At 37.9% G+C, this 23,996-nt stretch overlaps 1 protein-coding gene across 1 annotated transcript; it reads left to right on the forward strand.

The window, feature by feature from the left end:
* The first annotated feature begins 16,891 nt into the window (after nt 1–16,891).
* LOC129471554 (olfactory receptor 5K2) lies at nt 16,892–17,842 on the forward strand. The gene has a single exon (XM_055260279.2). The coding sequence runs from the start codon at nt 16,892–16,894 to the stop codon at nt 17,840–17,842; it is 951 nt and encodes a 316-aa protein (XP_055116254.2).
* Nucleotides 17,843–23,996: the final 6,154 nt, after the last annotated feature.

Raw genomic sequence — 23,996 nt, forward strand, 5'->3', positions numbered from 1 at the left:
TGCTATTTTTCCTTCCCCATGTCTATAAACAGACACTCCAATTTTAGTGAATATACCCACAGTGAACCTTGATGATGTTAAACATGGTTTCAATTGTTAAAGTAACTTTCTGATAAATTGTAATATCTGGCATGGAACATGAACATCCTTTTTTTTTAAAAAAAAAAAAAATTATGTTGGCTTTTTTCTTTTACACATTCGCTTTTCCAGATAAATTAGAATTTTCTAGACAAATTACCTCCCTATGATTTTGTATAAAATTATATGAAATTTATGTTTATTTGTGAAAGTTAAGTTTTAATAGATTGAGCTTTCCTATTCAGCCAAAATGATGGAATTTTATACATATGAGAAAATGCTCAACATCATTAATTATCGGGGAAACGCAAATCAAAACCACAATGCGATACCACCTCACTCCTGCAAGTATAAAAAAAATAAAAAATAAAAAAAAATTAATGTTGGCGTGGATGTGGTGAAAAGAGAACACTTTTACACTGTTGATGGGAATGCAAACTAATGCAACCACTATGGACAACAGCGTGGAAGTTCCTTAAAAAATTAAAAGCAGGCCGGGCGCAGTGGCTCATGCCTGTAATCTCAGCACTTTTGGAGGTCAAGCAGGGTGGATCACAAGGTCAAGAGATCGAGACCATCCTGGCCAACATGGTGAAACCCTGTCTCTACTAAAAATACAAAAAATTAGCCGGGTGTGGTAGTGGGTGCCTGTAGTCCCAGCTACTCGGCACTCCAGCCTGGGCGACAGAGCAAGACTCCATCTCAAAAAAAATAAATAAATAAATTAATTAAAAGTAGATCTACCATTTGATCCAGCAATCCCATTACTAGGTATCTACCCAGAGGAAAAGAAGCCATTATATGAAAAAGATACTTGCACACGCATGTTTATAGTAGCACAATTTGCAGTTGCAAAAATGTAGAACCGGCCCAAATGCCCATCAATCAACAAGTGGATAAAGAAAATGTGAGATAGATAGATAGATATAACGAAATACTACTCAGCCATAAGAAAGAATGAAAGAATGGCATTTGCAGCAACCTGGATGGAATTGCAACTATTATTTTAGGTGAAGTAACTCAGGAATGGAAAACCAAACATTGTATATTCTCACTCATATGAGGGAGCTAAGCTATAAGGACACAAAGGCATAAGAAGGATACATTGGACTTTGGGGACTCGGGGGAAAGTGTTGGTAGTGGCGAGGGATAAAAGACTACCCACTGGGTACAGGTTACAGGTTACACTGCTTGTGTGATGGGTGCACCAAAATCTCAGAAATCACCACTAAATAACTTATTCATGTAACCAAACACCAACTGTTCCTCAAAACCTTTGGAAACAAAAAAATTTAAAAATTAAAAATTCCAATCATTCTATGTATTTTTACTGTTGTTTTTCACCAACTCTAAAACTTTTCTTTAAATTTTCCATTATAGTGCCTTAATTTTGAGTTAACAAAGCAGAAGCTTTGAGAAAATGAGTTTCAGGCCTGCACAGACTTGGGAAGTGAAGACTTTTGCTACAGTTATACAGAATAGGTGACTAGTTAACAGAAATAAAAATATGTCAAGTTGTAACACCTACTGGCTGGCCTTGTCATTAAACCTTAAGAGTTGTAAATCTAATACTTGTAAATATTCCCTTGAATGGTTGTATACTTAGGCATACTGTTTTATAAGTAGGTAGTTCCTGCTTTACATCAACAAGGCAGGGATTTGAATACGTAAAACATATTTTATGTCCGGAATTATGCAAAGTTTGTCATTAAAGACATGCATTGATGAGGCAGACATATTTTTTCACCCTGTGTTTCCACAGGATCTCGTTAGTTTCCTTTTCATTTACTTTCCAGGCTTATAAAACTCATGGATACACTTTTAGCTTGAGGCTTTTTCTGCACTGCCTTACCTATGTTTAAGTTAGTCATTGCCTATTAATTTGGTTAATCCTTTCTCCCCATTTAATTTGCTATTTAAATAAAATTTAAAATTTACTATTTAGCTTATCATTTAAATTGAATCCAGATATTCAAAACACTGGCCATTCTTTCTACTATGATGTTTTTGTAATGTTTTATTCCACCTTCACTGTGATAGTCCCATTTGTAATACCAAGAAGATCAGATCATGTTTTGTTATAGAAAGATAAAAAAATTCCTGAAAGAGTGAAAACATACTTTGAACCCAAAACAAAGTCTCATTTTCTAAGATTTGGAATAAAATATACCGTGTACCTTTTGCTCTCAAAGCACTTCATTGGTAATACATTCAATGTTAAGATACTTATGAGTGGCAGGCTACGGGACTAGTTAGTTTTTGTCTAGAATCTCCTCTATAACCCTCAAGAAATAATATATATTTTTTAAAAATCTTACCATTTTTTCAGCATACAATATACAATTTCTTACATTGATCCATTTATTAACTCATTAGTGATTTTGTGGTTTTCACTGCTTTTATGCAAGCTTTTGCTTTTATGATCATCATGGTTTCCTATACCCAAGTCCTCTTTGTCTTACTGAAAAAGAATTCTGAGAAGGGCAGAAGCAAAAGCTTCCTCATGTGCACCTGCTCTTTGTCTCTTTGTTCTATAGCACTGTCTTCTTCATGCATGGGTGCCCCGGGTCTGGCCTAGATTAACAGTGGAATAAAATGTATTTTCCGTTCTACACGATTATAATTCCTCTGCAAACTTCTTTATTTACAGTATGAAAAACAAAGAAGTTTTAGGTACACTGAGAACAATCATAAAGAAATATTTTTGGAGAACACTTTCCTAATTCTTTCCATTTCCTCTCTGTTAAAATAAATCGTAGTAACTGTTTTGTGTTTTACACATAGTAGGCACACAATATGTTATTAAGTGAATGAATAAAACAATTTAGGGATCTAGAGCCAAGATGGCCGAATAGGAACAGCTCCGGTCTCCAGCTCCCAGCCCCAGCGACACAGAAGACGGGTGATTTCTGCATTTCTGCTTGAGGTACCGGTTTCACCTCACTAGGGAGTGCCTAACAGTGGGTGCAGGACAGTCGGTGAAGCGCACTGTGCGCGAGCCGAAGCAGGGCGAGGCATTGCCTCACGCGGGAAGCGCAAGGGGTCAGGGAGTTCCCTTTCCTAGTCAAAGAAAGGGGAAACAGACGGCACCTGGAATATCGGGTCAGTCCCGCCCTAATACTGCGCTTTTCCAACGGGCCTGGAAAACGGCACACTAGGAGATTGTGTCCCGCACCTGGCTCGGAGGGTCCTATGCCCACAGAGTCTTGCTGATTGCTAGCACAGCAGTCTGAGATCACGCTGCAAGGCGGCAGCGAGGCAGGGGGAGGGGCGCCCGCCATTGCCCAGGCTTGCTTAGGTAAACAAAGCAGCCAGGAAGCTCGAACTGGGTGGAGCCCACCACAGCTCAAGGAGGCCTGCCTGCCTCTGTAGGCTCCACCTCTGGGGGCAGGGCACAGACAACCAAAAACTCAGCAAGAACCTCTACAGCCTTAAATGTCCCTGTCTGATTGACAGCTTTGAAGAGAGTAGTGGTTCTCCCAGCACGCAGCTGGAGATCTGAGAACGGACAGACTGCCTCCTAAAGTGGGTCCCTCACCCCTGAGCAGCCTAACTGGGAGGCACCCCCCCAGTAGGGACAGACTGACACCTCATTCAACTGGGTACTCCTCTGAGACAAAACTTTCAGAGGAACTATCAGACAGCTGAATTTGTGGTCTCACGATAATCCGCTGTTCTGCAGCCACCGGTGCTGACACCCAGCCAAACAGGGTCTGGAGTGGACCTCTAGTAAACTCCAACAGACTTGCAGCTGAGGGTCTTGTCTGGTAGAAGGAAAATTAACAAACAGAAAGGACATCCACACCAAAAACCCATCTGTACATCACCATCATCAAAGACAAAAAGTAGACAAAACCACAAAGATGGGGAAAAAACAGACCAAAAAAACTGGAAACTCTAAAAAACACAGCACCTCACCTCCTCCAAAGGAACGCAGTTCCTCACCAGCAACGGAACAAAGCTGGATGGAGGATGACTTTGATGAGTTGAGAGAAGAAGGCTTCAGACGATCAAACTACTCTGAGCTACGAGAGGAAATTCAAAACAATAGCAAAGAAGTTAAAAACTTTGAAAAAATATTAGAAGAATGGATAACTAGAATAACCAATGGAGAGAAGGGCTTAAAGGAGATGATGGAGCTGAAAGCCAAGTTTCGAGAACTACGCGAAGAATGCAGAAGCCTCAGTAGCAGATGCGATCAACTGGAAGAAAGGGTATTGCTGATAGAAGATGAAATGAATGAAATGAAGAGAGAAGGGAAGTTTAGAGAAAAAAAAATAAAAAGAAATGAACAAAGCCTCCAAGAAATTTGGGACTATGTGAAAAGACCAAACCTACGTCTGATTGGTGTACCTGAAAATGATGGGGAGAATGGAACCAAGTTGGAAAACACTCTGCAAGATATTATCCAGGAGAACTTCCCCAATCTAGCAAGGCAGGCCAGCATTCAGATTCAGGAAATACAGAGAACGCCACAAAGATACTCCTCGAGAAGGGCAACTCCAAGACACATAATTGTCAGATTCACCAAAGTTGAAATGAAGGAAAAAATGTTAAGGGCAGCCAGAGAGAAAGGTCGGGTTACCCACAAAGGGAAGCCCATCAGACTAACAGCTGATCTCTCAGCAGAAACTCTACAAGCCAGAAGAGAGTGGGGGCCGATATTCAACATTCTTAAAGAAAAGAATTTTCAACCCAGAATTTCCTATCCCGCCAAACTAAGCTTCATAAGTGAAGGAGAAATAAAATACTTTACAGACAAGCAAACGCTGAGTGATTTTGTCACCACCAGGCCTGCCCTAAAAGAGCTCCTGAAGGAAGCACTAAACATGGAAAGGAACAACCGGTACCAGCCCCTGCAAAAACATGCCAAACTGTAAAGACCATCGAGGATAGGAAGAAACTATAGCAACTAACGAGCAAAATAACCAACTAACATCATAATGACAGGATCAGATTCACACATAACAATATTCACGTTAAATGTAAATGGGCTAAATGCTCCAATCAAAAGACACAGACTGGCAAACTGGATAAGGAGTCAGGACCCATCAGTGTGCTGTATTCAGGAAACCCATCTCACGTGCAGAGACACACATAGACTCAAAATAAAGGGATGGAGGAAGATCTATCAAGCAACTGGAAAACAAAAAAAGGCAGGGGTTGCAATCCTAGTCTCTGATAAAATAGACTTTAAACCAACAAAGATCAAAAGAGACAAAGAAGGCCATTACATAATGGTAAAGGGATCAATTCAACAAGAAGAGCTAACTATCCTAAATATATATGCACCCAACACAGGAGCACCCAGATTCATAAAGCAAGTCCTCAGTGACCTACAGGGGGACTTAAACTCCCACACAATAATGGTGGGAGATTTTAACACCCCACTGTCAGCATTAGACAGATCAACGAGACAGAAAGTTAACAAGGATATCCAGGAATTGAACTCGGCTCTACATAAAGTGGACCTAATAGACATCTACAGAACTCTCCACCCCAAATCAACAGAATATACATTTTTTTCAGCACCACACCACACCTATTTCAAAATTGACCACATTGTTGGAAGTAAAGCTCTTCTCAGCAAATGTAAAAGAACAGAGATTATAACAAACTGTCTCTCAGACCACAGTGCAATCAAACTAGAACTCAGGATTAAGAAACTCAGTCAAAACCGCTCAACTACATGGAAACTGAACAACCTGCTCCTGAATGACTATTGGGTACATAATGAAATGAAGGCAGAAATAAAGATGTTCTTTGAAACCAACGAGAACAAAGACACAACATACCAGAATCTCTGGGACACGTTCAAAGCAGTGTGTAGAGGGAAATTTATAGCACTAAATGCCCACAAGAGAAAGCAGGAAAGATCCAAAATTGACACCCTAACATCACAATTAAAAGAACTAGAAAAGCAAGAGCAAACACATTCAAAAGCTAGCAGAAGGCTAGAAATAACTAAAATCAGAGCAGAACTGAAGGAAATAGAGACACAAAAAACCCTTCAAAAAATTAATGAATCCAGGAGCTGGTTTTTTGAAAAGATCAACAAAATTGATGGACCGCTAGCAAAACTAATAAAGAAGAAAAGAGAGAAGAATCAAATAGATGCAATAAAAAACGAAAAAGGGGATATCACCACCGATCCCACAGAAATACAATCTACCATCAGAGAATACTACAAACACCTCTATGCAAATAAACTAGAAAATCTAGAAGAAATGGATAAATTCCTCGACAAATACACCCTCCCAAGACTAAACCAGGAAGAAGTTGAATCTCTGAATAGACCAATAACAGGCTCTGAATTTGTGGCAATAATCAATAGCTTACCAACCAAAAAGAGTCCAGGACCTGATGGATTCACAGCTGAATTCTACCAGAGGTACAAGGAGGAACTGGTACCGTTCCTTCTGAAACTATTCCAATCGATAGAAAAAGAGGGAATCCTCCCTAACACATTTTACGAAGCCAGCATCGTCCTGATACCAAAACCTGGCAGAGACATAACCAAAAAAGAGAATTTCAGACCAATATCCTTGATGAACATTGATGCAAAAATCCTCAATAAAATACTGGCAAACCGAATCCAGCAGCACATCAAAAAGCTTATCCACCATGATCAAGTGGGCTTCATCCCTGGGATGCAAGGCTGGTTCAACATACGCAAATCAATAAATGTAATCCAGCATATAAACAGAACCAAAGACAAAAACCACATGATTATCTCAATAGATGCAGAAAAGGCCTTTGACAAAATTCAACAACCCTTCATGCTAAAAACTCTCAATAAATTAGGTATTGATGGGACGTATCTCAAAATAATAAGAGCTATCTACAACAAACCCACAGTCAATATCATACTGAATGGGCAAAAACTGGAAGCATTCCCTCTGAAAACTGGCACAAGACAGGGATGCCCTCTCTCACCGCTCCTATTCAACATAGTGCTGGAAGTTCTGGCCAGAGCAATCAGGCAGGAGAAGGAAATAAAGGGTATTCAATTAGGAAAAGAGGAAGTCAAATTGTCCCTGTTTGCAGATGACATGATTGTATATCTAGAAAACCCCATTGTCTCAGCCCAAAATCTCCTTAAGCTGATTTGCAACTTCAGCAAAGTCTCAGGATACAAAATTAATGTACAAAAATCACAAGCATTCTTGTACACCAATAACAGACAAACAGAGAGCCAAATCATGAGTGAACTCCCATTCACAATTGCTTCAAAGAGAATAAAATACCTAGGAATCCAACTTACAAGGGATGTGAAAGACCTCTTCAAGGAGAACTACAAACCACTGCTCAATGAAATAAAAGAAGATACAAACAAATGGAAGAACATTCCATGCTCATGGGTTGGAAGAATCAATATCGTGAAAATGACCATACTGCCCAAGGTAATTTATAGATTCAATGCCATCCCCATCAAGCTACCAATGACTTTCTTCACAGAATTGGAAAAAACTACTTTAAAGTTCATATGGAACCAAAAAAGAGCCCGCATCACCAAGTCAATCCTAAGCCAAAAGAACAAAGCTGGAGGCATCACGCTACCTGACTTTAAACTATACTACAAGGCTACAGTAACCAAAACAGCATGGTACTGGTACCACAACAGAGACATAGATCAATGGAACAGAACAGAGCCCTCAGAAATGATGCCGCATAGCTACAACTATCTGATCTTTGACAAACCTGACAAAAACAAGAAATGGGGAAAGGATTCCCTATTTAATAAATGGTGCTGGGAAAACTGGCTAGCCATATGTAGAAAGCTGCAACTGGATCCCTTCCTTACACCTTATACAAAAATTAATTCAAGATGGATTAAAGACTTATATGTTAGACCTAAAACCATTAAAATCCTACAAGAAAACCTAGGCAATACCATTCAGGACATAGGTGTGGGCAAGGACTTCATGTCTAAAACACCAAAAGCAATGGCAACAAAAGCCAAAATCGACAAATGGGATCTCATTAAACTAAAGAGCTTCTGCACAGCAAAAGAAACTATCACCAGAGTGAACAGGCAACCTACACAATGGGAGAAAATTTTTGCAACCTACTCAGCTGACAAAGGGCTAATATCCAGAATCTACAATGAACTCAAACAAATTTACAAGAAAAAAACAAACAACCCCATCAAAAAGTGGGCAGAGGACATGAACAGACACTTCTCAAAAGAAGACATTTATGCAGCCAAAAAACACATGAAGAAATGCTCATCATCACTGGCCATCAGAGAAATGCAAATCAAAACCACAGTGAGATACCATCTCACACCAGTTAGAATGGCCATCATTAAAAAATCAGGAAACAACAGGTGCTGGAGAGGATGTGGAGAAATAGGAACACTTTTACACTGTTGGTGGGACTGTAAACTAGTTCAACCATTGTGGAAGTCAGTGTGGTGATTCCTCAGGGATCTCGAACTAGAAATACCATTTGACCCAGCCATCCCATTACTGGGTATATACCCAAAGGACTATAAATCATGCTGCTATAAAGACACATGCACACGTATGTTTATTGCGGCACTATTCACAATAGCAAAGAGTTGGAACCAACCCAAATGTCCAACAACGATAGACTGGATTAAGAAAATGTGGCACATATACACCATGGAATACTATGCAGCCATAAAAAATGATGAGTTCGTGTCCTTTGTAGGGACATGGATGAAACTGGAAACCATCATTCTCAGTAAACTATCACAAGGACAAAAAACCAAACACCGCATGTTCTCACTCATAGGTGGGAATTGAACAATGAGAACTCATGGACACAGGAAGGGGAACATCACGCTCCGGGGACTGTTGTGGGGTGGGGGGAGGGGGGAGGGACAGCATTAGGAGATACACCTAATGCTAAATGACGAGTTAATGGGTGCAGGAAATCAACATGGCACATGGATACATATGTAACAAACCTGCACATTGTGCACATGTACCCTAAAACCCTACAGTATAACAAAAAAAAAAAAAAAAAAAAAAAATGTTGAATATTGACCCCCACTCTCTTCTGGCTTGTAGAGTTTCTGCCAAGAGATCAGCTGTTAGTCTGATGGGCTTCCCTTTTTGGGTAACCCGACCTTTCTCTCTGGCTGCCCTTAACATTTTTTCCTTCATTTCAACTTTGGTGAATCTGACAATTATGTGTCTTGGAGTTGCCCTTCTCGAGGAGTATCTTTGTGGCGTTCTCTGTATTTCCTGAATCTGAATGTTGGCCTGCCTTGCTAGATTGGGGAAGTTCTCCTGGATAATATCTTGCAGAGTGTTTTCCAACTTGGTTCCATTCTCCCCGTCATTTTCAGGTACACTAATCAGATGTAGGTTTGGTCTTTTCACAGAGTCCCATATTTCTTGTAGGCTTTGTTCATTTCTTTTTATTCTTTTTTCCTCTAAACTTTCCTTCTTGCTTCATTTCATTCATTTCATCTTCCATCACTGATACTCTTTCTTCCAGTTGATCGCATCAGCTACTGAGGCTTCTGCAGTCTTCATGTAGTTCTCGAAACTTGGCTTCCAGCTCCTTCAGCTCCTTTAAGCATTTCTCTGCATTTGTTATTTTAGTTAAACATTCGTCTAATTTTTTTTCAAAGTTTTTAACTTCTTTGCCATTGGTTTGAATTTCCTCCTGTAGCTCAGAGTACTTTGATCATCTGAAGTCTTCTTCTCTCAACTAGTCAAAGTCATTCTCCATCCAGCTTTGTTCCATTGCTAGTGAGGAACTGCATTCCTTTGGAGGAGGAGAGGCGTGCTGCTTTTTAGAGTTTCCAGTTTTTCTGCTCTGTTTTCTCCCCATCTTTGTAGTTCTTTCTACTTTTGGTCTTTGATGGTGTTGATGTACAGATGGGTTTTTGGTGTGGGTGTCCTTTCTGTTTGTTAATTTTCCTTCTACCAGACAGGACCCTCAGCTGCAGATCTGTCGGAGTTTGCTAGAGGTCCACTCCAGACGCTGTTTGACTGGGTGTCAGCAGCGGTGGCTGCAGAACAGCGAATTTTCGTGAACCGCAAATTCAGCTGGCTGATCGTTCCTTTGGAAGTTTTGTCTCAGAGGAGTACCCGGCCAAGTGAGGTGTCAGTCTGTCCCTACTGCGGCATGCCTCCCAGTTAGGCTGCTTGGGGGTCAGGGTCCCACTTTAGGAGGCAGTCTGCCCATTCTCAGATCTCCAGCTGTGTGCTGGGAGAACCACTACTCTCTTCAAAGCTGTCAGACAGGGACATTTAAGTCTGCAGAGGTTACTGCTGACTTTTTGTTTGTCTGTGTCCTGCCCCCAGAGGTGGAGCCTACAGAGGCAGGCAGGCCTCCTTGAGCTGTGGTGGGCTCCACCCAGTTCGAGCTTCCTGGCTGCTTTGTTTACCTAAGCAAGCCTGGGCAATGGCTGGCGCCCCTCCCCCAGCCTCACTGCTGCCTTGCAGTTTGATCTCAGACTGATGTGCTAGCAATCATTGAGACTCTGTGGGCATAGGACCCTCCCAGCCAGGTGTGGGACACAATCTCCTGGTGTGCCGTTTTCCAAGCCCGTTGGAAAATTGCAGTATTAGGGTGGGAGTGACCCGATTTTCCAGGTGCTGTCTGTTACCCCTTTCTTTGACTAGGAAAAGGAACTCCGACCCCTTGCGCTTCCTGAGTGAGGGAATGCCTTGCCCTGCTTCAGCTCACGCACAGTGCGCTGCACCGACTGTCCTGCACCCACTGTTTGGCACTTCCTAGTGAGATGAACCTGGTACCTCAGATGGAAACGCAGAAATCACCCATCTTCTGCGTCACTCACTCTGGGAGCTGTAGACCAGAGCTGTTCCTATTCGGCCATCTTGGCTCCACCACCCTGCATAGGTGATTTCTGCCTTGAGGAATTTTGACTTCCTGTCCTCCATAACCTACCATGTTCATCTGCCATGGCTGACTTCTTCCTACTCATGTCTCATCTTGACTGCTCACCTTTTCCTATACATGTTTTCTAATCATTGTATCTAAAGTAACTCCTAGGCATTCTTTATCACATCCACCCTATCTTACCTCCAGCATATCACTTAGTAATTTCTGCTTTTTTATTCTTTATATATTTATTTATATATACTTGCCTGCTCCCCTCAATTAGAATGTAAGTTCCATGAGAACAGAATCTATAATTATGATGGTAACAAGTAGGCACCGTGTAGTATTTACTGCATGAATGCATGAATAAATGATACAATAAGTGTAAGCTGATTTGTAGTTCTGAATATGAGGACTTTACATAATTTCAAAGAAAGCATAAAAATTTTCATAAATTTGTAGGAAAATCAGAGTAACAAGAAATGAGTTACATGATTCTTTTCACTGACTCCTAGGAATCTTTCCACTGACCCTACATAGTTTCCTGGGCAGGAGCTATATTCATCATTCTTCCATTGTTCCTTTGGTGGAGGTTTTCCCCCAGTCAATCCTGATGAGCTCTCCTAAACGAATGGACACTTGAAATTGGTGGGCAATCAATTAATCAGTAGAAGTCATAGCACCATAAATGGGCCAGACGTGGTGGCTCATGCCTGTAATCCCAGCACTTTGGGAGGCCGAGGCAGGCAGATCACCTGAGGTCAGGAGTTCGAGACCAGCCTGACCAACATGGAGAAACCCCGTCTCTACTAAAAATACAAAATTAGCCAGGCGTGGTGGTGCATGCCTGTAATCCCAGCTACTCAGGAAGCTGAGGCAGGAGAATCACCTGAACCTGGGAGGCAGATGTCGCAGTGAGCTGAGATCACGCCATTGCACTCTAGCCTGGGCAACAAGAGCAAAACTCCGTCAAAAAAAGACAAAGAAACAAACATACAAACAAAAAAACACATCAAAATGATAGGAGAGTCCTGAAAGAGGGATGGCATTATGAGGAAAGAAGGCTTTCATGCAGCTGCTTCTGGATTTGGAAGAAATTTTCTAAAGTTTATTTTAGTAACTAAGGTATAAAGTTAGCGACATTATGAATAAAATGTCAAAGGAGATTCTACAAATTAAATATTGCCATTAAAAAGAGGTGGGAAAGGTGCCGCTTTCATCTTATCACAGCAAGCAATCTCCTCTCTCAGGCCCTCAATCCTAGCTCAGTTCCTACGTTCTCCATGAAGCCTTGGCTGACCACAGCAGTGGGAATTTTTTCTTCCCACTAAGGATCTTATGTTCAGATTGGTGGTAAGGATAAATGGTATAAACTCAAATGAATAAAAATTAAAACATTTCTGTTTTCTTTAAATTTTATTTTAAGTTCCAGGAAATATGTAGGACGTGCAGGTTTGTTACATAGGTAAATGTGTGCCCAAAACATGGCTCTTAAAATTTGTTTAGAAATTGGAATTTGCCTTACTCTTTAGGTCTCAAAGGAGTAAGGTCTGTGATGTTCAGAGGATTACGTCTCTCAGACTGTGCTCTTCCAATTTAGTAGGTCTCTGATGTTCAAAGGATTAGGTCTCTCAGGCTGTGCTCTGAAGTCAATGCCAACTAAATCCCTTTAGAATTATTTCGAATATCTGAACCATTCTCTACCGGTGACATAAATATTGGCATCAACCTCTTTGTAAAACTATTCTTCTAAATGATCAAGAAGATAGAGCTTAACTGTGGGATCTACTTTAAAAACTGTTATCAGGCAACCAACTGGCCCCTTTAAAACTCTTACTAGGGAAAATTCAGGTGAGAAAGAATTTAAAACTTATTTTTGCTAGAAATATTAATCACATGAAACATTTCTTTCTCTAAGTTTTTAAGGTTTTTTCTTAAAACTCTAATTTTTCAATGTTTTAAAGTCTTTAAATTATTTTTTAAATCCAAAGTCTATTGTGTAAACTTTAGACAAATGACTATCATTCATTTGTATCACTTCTGAATTCAACAGAAGCCTAAATTTACACCAAGAGATAAAAGCACACTCTTATAGTAATAACAGAATATGTTAATGAAGACTTTGAAACTTATTTGAATAATGTAGTTTGTCCTATTTCTTATAAACTTGATGAAATGAATTATTAACCTCTACAATGAAATAGCGTTTAAAATTTTTGTATTGGGCATTCCTGTGTATTAAACAAATTACATAAGTAAGGACTATAATTTCAAACCAGACTTTCAAATCCCGATATAACTTTGGGGAATGTTCTAGTTTCTTTTTGATTCTTAGAGAAATAAAATATCAATGCAAAATTTATTTCTATCTGACCAGTGGACAACTGGGTGAACTGAAGGAAATTTTATATTATATAACTTCAAGCTGGCAAGGGCAAGGCAGTTAATGAAAAAGTTACTCAAATTACATAAGTTTCAAATGTTATTTTAAAAATATTGATCTTAAAGGTACATCAGCCGGGTGCAGTGGCTCATGCCTGTAATCTCAGCACTTTGGTAGGCTGAGGCAGGAGGATCACTTGAGGTCAGGAGTTTGAGACCAGCCTAGCCAACATGGTGAAACTCTGCCTCTACTAAAAATACAAAAAATAAATAGCCAAGAGGGTGGCGCTTGCCTGTAATTTCATACTTGGGAGGCAGAGGCAGGAGAATCACTTGAACCTGGGAGGTTGCAGTGAGCCAAGATTGTATCTCTGCACTCCAGCCTGGGCAACACAGTAAGACCCTGTTTCAAAAAATAAACTTTTAAAAAATATATATATACACCATCTTCAAGTAATCTGAGATTTTAAAGTTAGTAATACTTACAGAAACCAAAAAGAAGAGATCTTTTTATATCTTTCCAAAATGGTTTTCCTCTGTTCCCAAACTTTGGAGTATAGTTGTGGTCAATGAATATCCAGAAAACTGTCTATCTAGAAATATCTAGGAAGGTCAGTTAACCTTTCAAAGCAAGTAGGTAGCATAAAGCAGGCATCCAATGACCATCAGCTCAATTAATACGTGATTCCCAAAGTAACAAAGATAAATAAGGTAGATTGAAACAAAATGCTCCCCAATAGGTAAGAACTCTTTGTCTATAAGTACATATAATGAGTAGATAATGAAAGTTTTTAAAATATCCCAAAATTTTAATAAATGTGAACACCCTAGAATCTAGGAATACAATGAAAACACATGACATTTGAAAGAGTAAAAGTTGACACCAAAGAGATATTGCTTCCATAGAGGAGGTGACCTTAGGATTGCATTACCACATGATGTGAACCTATGCCTGAATAGTTTGAGATGCAGGATTGCCAGCAAATTACTATTATTTATAACTGGTGATGCCATTATCATAAAAGTGGAGTAGGCCGTTGCTTAATGAATCCATTGTAACATTATTCACAGTAGAATTGTAAAGTGCAGGAAATATTAGTTAAATTCCCATGATTATTGTGCACTTAATCAAGTTATAAAACACTGCAGACCTAAGAGCATGCCATTTTATTTACTTAATAAAAAATTTCTTTCCTGATTATTGAAGCAATAGCCATTGCAGACAATTTGAAATGGAGGAAAATATAAAGCAGAAAAATAATTGACCTCTAATTTTTATTGCATAGAAAAATCTAGTCATATTTTTATGTATTGTCATGCTACTTTTTTAACTTTCATATGTAAGCCTTTATTTGGAAATTGCAATTATTTTGTTTATAAAACTTTCTATTTTGTTTTTTACATAACGTATTTCTATTTTATCATTACAATAATCTTCAAGGTAAACAGCATTTTTAATGATTGTACAATATGCCATCATGTGAATGATTCACATTTATTTCATCATAACTGACTAAATGGTTATACCACCACTTTTAGGTGTTTTGAATTTTTTGTGATTATGAATGAAATTACAATGGACATCATTTTATGTCAATCTTTGTGGGAGAGTCTAATTATTTCTTTCTGGTCAATTCATTATTATTGGCCAAAGGATGTGAATGTTTAAGAGTTTCTTTAATTTATTACAAATTATTTTCCAATAGTTGCACCAATTTTAGATAACACTATATATTATCATTTCTTTTTAAAAATATTTTGCCACTTTAATAGGCAAAATAAATATAGCCTCATAGCTATTTCAAATTATGTTTCTCTGATTAGTAATGAAGTTAAAAATTTTTAATTTGTAAAAAATTGCATTTCCTTCAGATTTTTCTGTTCCTGCCATTGACCTATTTTCTAGTGATTATTTGTACTGATTCCTTCCTAAAATACAACTAGAGAAACAATATCCTATTTATTCCAGTCTCCCAGTTTCTGTTTGATGCTTAATTTTTATTCATGATTTTTTACATATATAAATAAATTTGTCAACTTTTAACCTTTTTCTTTAATTTTTGATGGCATTTAAATTTCATGCACACATGAATAATTTTAAATTGTATGCATAAATTGTATTATAAATAACCTGGATGGTTTCCATTATAGGCATTTTTTCTCATTTCCCCTAATCTCTCTGTCTCCTCCCCACTTCATCCACATCCCTTTTCCTCCCCACCCCAGAGGGGTACAAATACCTTAAAAATAGCCTGCTTCCAAAGCATGTTATGTTTAAGTGTACACTCCAGTCGTATTTGAGATAGTTAATTACTAAGAATATACAACTGAAAATAGGCATTTAAATTTTTTATTGTGATACATAAAATTTGTCATCTTAGCCATATTTAAGAGTGTAGTTCAATAGAATTAAGTACATTTGCAATGTTGTATTAATACAGCCATCACCACTACTCATCCAGAACTTTATCTTCCCAAACTGAAACTCTGTAACCATTAAGAAATAGCTCCCTGTTCCCACCTCCCACTGATAACCACCACTCTATATTCTGTCTTTATAAATTTGACTACTCTAGGTACCTGTAAATGGAATAATAGAATCTTTGTCCTTTTTTGACTGGCTTACTTCAATTAGCATTATGTCTCCAAGGTTGATCCACGTTGTAACATGTCAGAATTTCTTCCCTTTTTAGGGTTGAATAATGTTCCATTATATGTATATACCACCATTTATTTATTCATCATCCTTGGACATTTGGGTTGTTTCCACCTTTTGACTATTATGAATAATGCTGCTATTAACATTGGCATATAAAAATACTCTTTTAAACAACATTGTTAATCAGTACATATATATTCATTGAAATTTTTGGGAATGTTGATACTAATTGCTGACATTTAAATTATGGATCAGCTTTACTTAACCCATGTAGAGAAGTGTTGTTCTCTGGATCTTTCTGTCAAGACCTCAAAAGCCATCTTTGTGAGGATAATCTGATGTCTTTCTTCCTCAAAATGTGCTGGAAATATTCACAATAGCAGAGACATGGAATCAACCTAAATGCCCATCAACAATTGACTGGATAAAGAAAATGTGGTACATACACAGCGTGGAATACTATGCAGCCATAAGAAAGAACAAGATCATGTCCTTTGTAGCAACATGGACAGAGCTGGAGGCCATTATCTTAAGCAAACTAATGGAGGAACAGAAAACCAGGTATTGCATGTTCTCACTTATAAGCAAGAGCTAAACACTGAGTACACATGAACAGAAAGAATGGAACGACAGACACTGGGGCCTACTTGACAGTGGAGGGTGGAAGGACAGAGAGACTGAAAAACTACTATTAGGTACTATTAAAATGGTTTTAAAGTGATTTTAAAAGGTGCTGAAAATATATTTCATCACTAGCCAAAGAGGTAATTCCTTTATGGAAATTCTTTCTCCCCATGAATGGGGCATGCACCAAAGTCCAGGCAACATGAGGAAACATTGCAGAAGATGTTCTCCTTCCTTTAAGCCAAAGAGGCCTCAATAACTGCGGCATATTATAAATTAGTGCCTTCTTTCCCCACAGTTTTTTTTTCAGACAAGTCAGGAATGGCTGAAGAAAATCATACCATGAAAAATGAGTTTATCCTTACAGGATTTACAGATCACCCTGAGCTGAAGACTCTTCTGTTTGTGGTGTTCTTTGCCATCTATCTGATCACCGTGGTGGGGAATATTGGTTTGGTGGCACTGATATTTATACACCGTCGGCTTCACATACCAATGTACCTCTTTCTGGGAAACCTGGCTCTTGTGGATTCTTGCTGTGCCTGTGCCATTACCCCCAAAATGTTAGAGAACTTCTTTTCTGAGGACAAAAGGATTTCCCTCTATGAATGTGCAGTACAGTTTTATTTTCTTTGCACCGTGGAAACTGCAGACTGCTTTCTACTGGCAGCAATGGCCTATGACCGCTATGTGGCCATATGCAACCCACTGCAGTACCACACCATGATGTCCAAGAAACTCTGCATTCAGATGACCACAGGGGCCTTCATAGCTGGAAACCTGCATTCCATGATTCGTGTGGGGCTTGTATTTAGGTTAGTTTTCTGTGGATCGAATCACATCAACCACTTTTACTGTGATGTTCTTCCCTTGTATAGACTCTCCCGTGCTGACCCCTTCATCAATGAGCTGGTTCAACTCATCTTCTCAGGTTCAATTCAAGTCTTTACCATAGGTAGTGTCTTAATATCTTATCTCTATATTCTTCTTACTATTTTCAGAATGAAATCCAAAGAGGGAAGGGCCAAAGCCTTTTCTACTTGTGCATCCCACTTTTCATCAGTTTCATTATTCTATGGATCTATTTTTTTCATATACATTAGACCGAATTTGCTTGAAGGAGGAGGTAATGATATACCAGCTGCTATTTTATTTACAATAGTAGTTCCCTTACTAAATCCTTTCATTTATAGTCTGAGAAACAAAGAAGTAATAAGTGTCTTAAGAAAAGTTCTGCTGAAAATAAAATCTCAAGAAAGTGTGAACAAATGACATCTATCCTAGCTTAATGGTTTAATGCTCAAAAAACTTCTAAATAAAATTACACAGAGGAAGTGTACTAACTGTATACAAAAATATTAAAACATATCAAAATACAATCAAATTAAGCAGAAATATGTGACAGGGAAAATGCATGGAAAGGAGTGAACTGTGCTAAATCTTTACTCAGAATTTAAAAGCACATCCAGACATTGAATTCATTCAAGCAGCAATGTAGAAAGCCACCATGCCTATAGACTGCGTTAGTATCAGTGATGATCAACACCCAAAACAACAGCAAAACTACCAGTTACAAATATAAAAAGCCATTCCATTTACAAAGTGGGGTTTGATAACCAGCCCACTCTATAGCTTACAACATGTGCATTACAGTTAAATGTTTAAGATCATGTGAACAGTCAACCAACGAAATCACTTACATCCATGAGCAACAAAAATGGCAAGTGAATTTTGAGGAAGAAAATGTAATAGCGTGTGGGGGACATTATTGTAGTTAGAATGAGGTAGTCAGGAAGTGCCAATAAAAGTGAATATTATATTTCCAAATTGAAGTTGTTGTTAAATGATTTAAACATTTAAATAATTAAAATCAGAATGTCAAATTTCAAGATAGGTTACATTAAGTTTTATTTACTCCAAAACCTACATGCATAAAGATACCATATCATAAAGTTCTAGACAAACATTTCAAACTTCATGTAGATCTGAAGAGCCTTCATTGTCAGTGAGTTAGGCTAAACTTCTCTGTGCCCATTCCTGAGAGGTGACGAAGGGGTTAAACAATGGAGACACAACCTTTGGGTATATTATATATAGACATGTAAAAAAGTGTGATTGTTGAACTGTGGACAGGGCTTATCTCAAATATTTTCTTTTATTCCTTCACCATTGCAAAACTTAAAGTTGTTTAATATGGATAGAACCTAATAATCTTATGTGACATCATTAAAGAGATACTTTCCAATTATTCGCTCTACATATATTTATTGAGATTCTGCTATGTGCAAGCACTGTTCTAGATGCTGAGACATATTAATGACCAAGACACCACTCTTTTCATCTTCTTAAATAATAGAACATTGCCGTTATTTTAATTACTAACTTCTGGAACAAGTAGGACGCATAACAAGTAACAGAAAAATTCTCCCTTCCACCTCCTCTCTTGATGCTCTGTGGTCACATCTAAATTTTCAGAAGGCAACTGTCAGGTTGCAGTGGGCCTCAAGCTAGCCAGCCACCAGAGGCTGGCATCACATGGAAAATCAGCATGGTGAGTCTATTTAGAAAAAGGAGTAGAAAACAGATATATTTCTAGATATAATTCCCTAAATCACGAATGCAAAACTATAAAAATATAGTGTATATTTGTAACCTCCAGGAAAACCTAACCTAGTTCATTCCAATTATACTCAGACATTTCAGTATTTCCTTGCCTGTTTCAAATTTAAACCCCATCAATTGAGCTTTTGCCTAATGCACTTCCACCAGCATCACCAAATGTACTTGGATACTTACTATGTGTCCATCCTGTGCTAAGCTGTATATACACATTACCTCATTTAACCCTCATAAATCCTGTGAGAGAATCGCAATTATTATCCCATGTGACAGGTGAGAATATGAAGTGCACTATGGTTGAGTCACTTGTTCAATGATCCACAGGAGTCTGCATGACCTGAACCCCAGGCTGCCTAACTACAAAAACTACATTCTCAATTATTACATAAGAAATCACAAAAGGTCACCCAGAGATTGCACAGAATTGTTTACCCCACGCAATGCAGAATGCAGTGTTCTTTGGAAAATTAATTTTAAGAGATTTAAAAATCAGGGGAATTTTTATTAAAAATTTTTATAAAAGCAAAATTTGACTTTTCTTGAAAAAGTGGCAACAATTCTTATGTCACCTCCCTGGCCCCTCTGAACATTTAAATTTATAACGTTGCATCTTTGCATTAAAAACTACTGCCTCTCATCATACTTCATTATTTCAGTGCTTACTTACAGCACAAATATTGACCAAGTTGTGGCTGTGAATTATAAAGTATGCTGATTTGAATGATTTCTCAATGTTTCAGCTTACCTTTTATAGTGAAAACATTTTTAAAAAGACCAAAAAGTTCCAGAGGGATAATTTATTAATTCGTTTGCAGTCATATACAGTGGGTTAAGAAAAAGCAAAAATAACAATAAAAAATAAGCTAAATACAGAATTTGTTGGGCACTTAATGAAATGGTGGTGTGGTGTTGGGGTGTGTATTTCTGCTAGATGCCTTTTCACTATGCATGAAGTATGCAATGTAGGATTCAACTAGTACCAGGAGGAAAGATGGGAAATTTTGACCTGCTTGTTAAACACCAGAGCGGAAAAACTGGGAAGAAATACTCAACCTACAAGAAAAATAAATAGATTTAACCAGCAGAAGCTTTACATTTTAAATGCCTGCATTGACTTCTTCCCTGCTTTCCTGAGTCCAGCTAGGTCAATTTCATAATAAGAGGCCCCAATTTTCATCTTCTCAGAGATTGCATCTGTTGGTTGCATCGTCCACGAGTGGAAAATTTACAGTTCAAAGAAAAAATAAGGGTTTGGAGATCATATTCACTGGAGAAGAAAAGAAGATGAAAAAAAGGATGCAGTTCATTTTAAGTTCTGAGGGTGGAAGTAGATTTCAGGGTGATTTCAGGGAAGTAGATTTGTCTTTTCCTCCAGGGAATAATCAAGGTTCTTCCCAAATCCCTACAACCTCTTTCCTCTTCTCCTACTTGGGCTTCCCTGTTTGCACGCATGTGTGTGCAGGAATGGCTGTGTGCTTGGACTCAGCTCCAGCTGGAAGCATGCTCTCCTTTGTCACTGTTGGAGAAATTCAACAGTACAAAAATATAGTTGATGACTTGATGAAAGGGCTGCACATTCAAGCCATAGATACAGCCCTTTTGTCAAGTCATCAACTGCATTTTTGTACTGAAGTTAACAAAAAAAGAGATAAAATATTAATTGTTCCTTTAAACCTTAAGAAAACCTTAAAAGAAAAAAATAAGCCAAATACATTATTTTAAAAAAGAAAATCCTATACAGTAAACAGTTAACTGTTGAACTTTACATTCTTTATAAAAAAATTATTCAGTTTTATTGGGCAGGAGATATAGGTATGAACTTGATAGAAATATGGTAGAACAATAATCAATATAATTCATTTTAAGCAAATATATTTTACTAAATATGATTATTGACCAACCCTTTTTATTAACTATAAACTTGCTATTTTATTTGGTTTGAATTAGCTTCATTTCTGCATTATAATTTTATGTTTTGCTTATGTTGATGAGTCAACATCAATCCCAGGGAACAGAGAGAACAGATACCAGTTAGTCCTGTTTAAGGTGTTAACAATAAAGGTAGCTCCCTTTTCATAAAGGAAAGAAAGCCAAATACTAATGTGGGAAAGTATGTATTATCAAATTAGTATGACAACTTTGGAGAAATGAGTCATATACTGATGTGACTTACAGGTCTATTTTGTTTGATGCTCCCTTTAGAAGATAAGGATAAAATAATACATATGAAATAAAGGAAAACTGACTGAGATTAAAACCACAAAATTTCTACTGGGAGAATAACTTACTGGGGATTTTTTTTAAACATGACTTTATACAGAGATATGTATCTATGGGGAACTAGTTCTTCATAAAACCAGAGAATTAACATGAGAAAAGTAAACAACAGCCTTTTGGCTATGATGCCCTGATGGGCATGTTAGGACATTCTAACCTGAATGCAGGCGTCAGAACTTACTGGTATAGCATTTAAGATGGGCGGTCAGGGGTGGGGAGGAGACATGTTTTGAATGTTTGCAATCAATCTGAATATAGACTAAATGAGTTACTCTAGGTTACCAGAAGTGGGGATAACAGGGCAGGGAAAATTTATTTACTCATGCCTGGAAGACAAATACGTATAGACTAACCCGAAGTGTAGGTCAAGTAACGTAATATGAGGGGCACCTAAACTATTCTAATCAAAATATTTCTCCAACTCTACAGCAAGTACATATTCCACTATTAGAATACTAAATTGAGGCAAACATGATGAATAGATTTTATCTTTCCTGACAAATGAGTAAGAGGACGATTGATTGGACTCAGAAATGAAATATGTTATGCTTCCCTATTTTTACAAAATTATTTATTTTTAAAACAAATGTGGCGGCATATAGTCCACGTTATTTGTGCGGGGAGAGGTGCAGTCTGTGTCTCAGAGTCTATTAAATGCATAACACCAACTGAAGTGCTCAAAAACTATATTAAGAAAGAAAGGCAAGCAGGTAAGAAGCATGAAAGACAAGAAGCAAAAAATTAAGGTCTTGAAAGTCCAAGTGTCAAAATGGCAAAAACTTTGGGAGGTGTAACTCATTGTCTCAGTAGCACAAATCAATTAATCTATATTGCTTGTTCTTCAACAAGAAACAGCCTAGATGAATGAGGCACATATCAAGGAAGGCATTAATTCTCAGAGATCAAGACCAGATAATGTCCCAAACTGAGGTTCCTGGAAGACTGGGGGCAGCTGGATTCATAGGAAGAGGCAGTTCTAAAAGTGGGTGGGAGGAGGACCCTTATACGAGCTCTATTTCTTAGTTTTATGTTGGCCGAACTAGGAGTGTGACTCTCCAAAAACCCCATTACCTGAGCACTCTCAGTCTCACACTGTCACCAAAAAAAAAAAAAAAAAAAAAGTTAAGACTGAAATGTATCATGACGAGAATTCTTGCAGAGAGGCAGGCAGTGAGCACCAAAGAGATAAAATCTGGTATAATTTCCTCAGCAATCTGACGGCTGTTCTCCTTTACTGCTGCTCTTCCTTGCATCCTCATCCCCTCCTGCAAAGCATGTCTTCTTTCATCCCAGCAAAGTATGTATTGAGTTAGTTCCTCTTAACATGGTGTATTAGTCCGTTTTCACGCTGCTGATGAAGACATACTCTGAGACTGGGAAATTTACAAAAGAAAGAGGTTTAATGGACTTACAGTACCACATGGCTGGGGAGGCCTCACAATCAGGGCAGAAGGTGAAATGCACTTCTTACATGGCAATGGCAGCGGCAAGAGAGAGAGAGTTTGTGCAGGGAAACTCCCATTTTTAAAACCATCAGATCTCGTGAGACTCATTTACTATCATGAGAACAGTGCAGGAAAGACCTGCCCCCATAATTCAATCACCTGCCACCGGGTTCCTCCCACAACACGTGGGAATTGTGAGAGTTACAATTCAAGATGAGATTTGAGTGGGGACACAGCCAAACCATATCACATGGGTAATGATAAAGGGCTACACACACAGTAAAAATAATTACATAGGCACAATCCCTGCTTCTTAGAAATGTATCTAATGCAAGCTATTAAAAAAGAAAATAAAATGGTATAGGATATTTATAGCACATTTAATATAATTGACTAATAGTAAACCTAATAGAACCTTATCCTTCACAATACTTACCTTCTCAATTTTTTCTTCTATTTAACTTCATATTTAAATACATAACCCTTATTTAAAGGGAAATTACTATTTTTGAGATATTTCCTTCAGAAAATATACACCAAGAAAGTAACTTATTTGTTTAAGGACTGATAGAAAACAATGAAGCTGAAAATGTAATAATTATGAGTATGACTATGTACTTTTACATTTGAAAAATGTGTATTATGGATAACCAAATAATTAGTTCATAGACAACGAAATGCCAGTGGTATAATCTAAATATATTTATTTATTCATCCATCATTCAGTAAATACTTACTGAGCATTTTTATAATACACCACACACTATGAGTAAAGTCAGCCAAGATTTCTTCTCTCATGGGTCTTACAGAAGTCCTGGGAGGAAGATATTAAACTAAAATCATTACAATTTAATAAATGTTTAAGATTTATGTGCAGTTTCTCCTGACATCTCAATTTAGTTTTATCAGAAGCTCTACATTCCAGATTAAGACACCAGACTCCTGTGCAGGATTTTCAGAGAGTGGTTTAAAAACCTATCTTGTGACCTTTGACTCATTACCCCCTCAACTATTTATGAGTCTTGGAAATTAATCAGAATTTGGAGAATTCAGACAGACATTCTCTAGAAAGACTTATAGGCTTT

The sequence above is a fragment of the Symphalangus syndactylus genome, chromosome 21 (assembly GCF_028878055.3).
Source record: "Symphalangus syndactylus isolate Jambi chromosome 21, NHGRI_mSymSyn1-v2.1_pri, whole genome shotgun sequence".
NCBI lineage: Eukaryota > Metazoa > Chordata > Mammalia > Primates > Hylobatidae > Symphalangus > Symphalangus syndactylus.

What these genes read in the sequence shown, in the direction of transcription:
- LOC129471554 (XM_055260279.2), top strand. Translation starts at nt 16,892, where the DNA reads ATGGCTGAAGAAAATCATACCATGAAAAATGAGTTTATCCTTACAGGA.